Source organism: Lactuca sativa, chromosome 5 (assembly GCF_002870075.4).
Source record: "Lactuca sativa cultivar Salinas chromosome 5, Lsat_Salinas_v11, whole genome shotgun sequence".
NCBI lineage: Eukaryota > Viridiplantae > Streptophyta > Magnoliopsida > Asterales > Asteraceae > Lactuca > Lactuca sativa.
Window position 1 is genome coordinate 179111782 of NC_056627.2, and position 3783 is coordinate 179115564.

At 31.4% G+C, this 3783-nt stretch overlaps 1 protein-coding gene across 1 annotated transcript; it reads right to left on the reverse strand.

Moving 5' to 3' along the window:
* Nucleotides 1–928: 928 nt before the first annotated feature.
* LOC111897606 (uncharacterized) lies at nt 929–3538 on the reverse strand. Its single transcript, XM_023893563.3, has 10 exons — nt 3002–3538; nt 2653–2750; nt 2511–2556; nt 2189–2271; nt 1948–2012; nt 1694–1755; nt 1525–1584; nt 1412–1444; nt 1196–1261; nt 929–1108 (listed from the first exon to the last, which is right to left on the reverse strand). The coding sequence occupies exons 1-10, from the start codon at nt 3434–3436 to the stop codon at nt 1064–1066; spliced, it is 993 nt and encodes a 330-aa protein (XP_023749331.1). The 5' UTR covers nt 3437–3538; the 3' UTR covers nt 929–1063.
* Nucleotides 3539–3783: the final 245 nt, after the last annotated feature.

A 3783-nucleotide genomic window follows, 5' to 3' on the forward strand; every position in this document is an offset into this window, starting at 1 on the left:
CCAAATTTGTCTTCTGGTGCTAATAGTGTCTTTAGTGGTCACTTAAGCCTCATGGTAATCTTGGTTAAATTTAGTATTCAATGTAAAATGTTGATAAGTAATGAAAAACTTCTAAAAAAATCTATAGCCATTTTGTGAAACCTTGATAAATACTTTAAACAAATAGGCTTAAAGGATATAAAATAACAATTTATTTGGAAAACTATCCCAATATACTTTTAAAATAAACATACCATTAGGCCTTATGCAAATAGCCTTGAAAAACAAACCATTTCTACCAATTAAAAACCAGTTGTAGATATATTATTAAGGCCACAAGGTAACATGCTTTAGAAATACTTATTGTTGGTGATGACAGAAACCTCACCTAGAAACACCACACCCAGAGTGCGATTTAGGTGAGAGGCTTCCCCGCGTGGGATAGCCTCCTCTTCCTCTGATAGGCCAAGGCTAGAAAATGTTTTTTTTTCTTTTCCAAATTTTAAAAATTATATATATATATATATATATATATATATATATATATATATATATATATATATATATATATATATATATATATATATATATATATATACAGAGAGAGAGAGAGAGAGAGATTATAAAAAATATAATAAAAAATATGGTTTTAATTCTCTACCAAAAAAAAGATATAATATTAGTATAAAATACATTTTTTTATAAAAAATAAATAAATAAAGGAAAATAAAAGATAATCATTTCCTATGTATTGAAGAGTGACAAGAGAAAATGAAGCGGCACTAAAATCGCTGAAGAAAAATGAAAGGAGGGTATACCATACAGCCTAAGTGACACCAACACCCTATGGCCTTGGAATTTGTAGAAATAATGTATTTAAGAACTTTGTTTTTAGGGTATTTGTAAAAAATGGAACAAAATATTACCATTTTTGCCTCATTGACATAAGTTTCATCACCAAAGAACAACATAACATATATATACAGATGACTTTGTCTTTTTTTAACAAATGTAAAAGCGTTGTTTTCATAAGCATCTACAAGAAGAAATGTTTTCTAAATTGGTTTGTTACTTATGACATTAGCTAGCTTTTGCCCAACAGTGATTCTAGCAAAGCTGCCTCTTCTTCCTGAAAATCAAATATATAAATGCATAAAAGTTGTCAATTATTAAGTTATTCACAAAAGTTATTTCAATTATGGGAAAATAAACATACCACCAAAGCATTGAACTCAGTTTCTTCATCTATAGCACTTATTGTCAAAGGGTCCTCAAGCACCTCCTGTTTTGATAAATATAGTCATATTATGACATAAATTTCAAGAAAGAAAGTAATCCATTAAAGCATTAATCATAATATGTGATATGATTCATGATATGCTACAAATAATAAGGCTAAATAAATGCAAGAAATAGAAATGGGATTTCATACATCATCAGCTATTTGTAATTGACCATTTCCATCCTGTGAATTTAAGGATAAAAGTGTGAGTGAAAAAAAAAAAAAAACATAATTTTTTAAGCAGATAAAAGGTTGTAGTTTACCTTCACAGCTACAAACAAAAGTGGATCAGATGGTGTGTAGATCATGTAATGGGAACCATCCTATTTGGAAATGATAAATAATATAAGAATAAAAAATAATTATAAAAGTTAAGAGAAAGTAAAATTAGGAGAAAATACAGAAAAAGATAAAAGTGATCATAAATTATACCATCTGAAAGCATGTTATTTCTACGCCTTCAGTTGGTAAGCCATCCAAATCCTGTCCATCATCTGCAAAACATGTGATGTATAATTCATTTTTAAGCATCTTTAAATAATATTAATGGAAAAAAAAAACATTACGTATTTTCATCAAGTGAAAATAGTTGTCTGTTAATAGTTAATAACATCAAATAAACATTGGAAACAAACTCGGAATTTAAAATTTTAAAATGATTCAAGGAAAAAAGCCAAAAGCATTACCTGAGCGACATTCAAATATGTCATCCTCAGTGTAGCAAAACCCTCCACGCGCTGTGTAACAAAACCTAATTGGCATAGAGAATAACATTTAAACAACTTTTTTGTACTGACAATTTTTTTCGGTCCTGATCCAATGCATGTCAAATGCAGTACAACCTGTTCTGTTCTGTCTTGTCCTGCGTAACAAACGAGGAATTTACCAGTACAAACAAGTATAGCACATGGAGTTAGGTATACCTACCCACTATATACAAGATGCATGTGTATCTTGGCAAGGGCATATGAGGCTGTAGGAAGGATTGATTCAACTTCATCATCGCTCACCTATATTACTCCAATAATTTCTTCATAAATAAGCAAGAATATTGACAAAACTTCCAAAAGGAAAATGGAGACATTAAGCTAGCTTTTTAAAAAACTATTTGAGATAGCTCGTGGGGCTTTTTCCACAAGTTTTCCAAATATACCCTTATATGCTCAGCTAGCTTTTCAGCTGGTCTGCCAAACACAGGCTAAGTGAAAATAAAAGAATATAGAAGTACTAAAAGCATAGAAATGCATACAGCTGACCACCCTTCAAAGTTTGTGCTTTTTAATATCTGAACAGGCCTGTAGAAGAAACACATACAAATAGGGAAAATTTAATTCAAAATAGACGAAAATTTTGAACTAATTTGGATGTTTAAAAGTGCAAGTTCCACTTACGTATCAATGGGGCATAGTAGCATACATTCATCTCCTTGTGAACTTCTAAAAACTCTTCTGATAACACACTCCAATGGAAAATTATTTGCAGGATCAACCTGTCGACCAGCTCTTACATTTTAATTCAATTGCATATTCGTAATAACAATAACAACCAAAATAGAAATGAAGTAATTTTCACTTTATCAAAACCTAATTTGCAATCTTTTCTATCTCTAAGAAATCATAAAGGGTGAAATCTTCATCTTCTCATATGGCTCATCGTAGTCAATTAGTTTTATACAGTTTTCTATAGATATAAACATCGTAAGATGATAATAACATGAGAATTATGGGTAGAGAGGCATACAATTGTAGCAATTCGTCTATCCGAAACAGCAACAACTCTCCCCTGATCATCCACAAGAAATCCGGCAGGTGGTTTCGGCAACGGCAGTGGCTGATACCTCGCTTTAGAAGAAGACGTGGTCTCCTCATAGTCATCGTCTTCTTCCTCATTTACACCAAAACCCTTCTTAAACCCAGATCCAGAACCACCATTTTTAGTATTCTTCTTCACCGGCTTCTTGTTATTTGTTGAAGATGACGAAGACTGACGCTTCTTCACTGGTCCACTCTGTTGCTGCTTAGCAGCAGAGCAACGAAAGAGTTTTTTACGCGAGTTTTTTCTAGGGTTTGAATTGGGGGAAAGGGAGAGTGAAGAGAAAGATGATTGGTTGAATTTAGGGTTCAAAAGAGCAGTATAGGTTGGTAGTGTTGTGCTAGAGGAGATAAAGGATGCCATTGTTCCCGAAAGTTGGGATTTTCACCTCAAACTAGTTGCAGGTATGTTCCTTTGCGGCTGTAGCGATGCACTTGAAAAAAAAATCAAGACACGTTTTTTTAATTATTTAGGGTAAACTTGTTGTTTTTATCATTTCATTTAATATTATATTTATATTTATATTTATATGTTCCAAAAAACAAACAAACAAATAAGCAAACCTGCAAAAATGATTTATGTAATTTTTCTTAGATTTAATTTAAATTTTGACTTTTTTTTTGTCTTCATCGTCCTTTTGAGTTAGTTTTAATACGGATTTGATATCCCGGTAAACCAAAATGACTATAATACCTTATTATGAACTATTT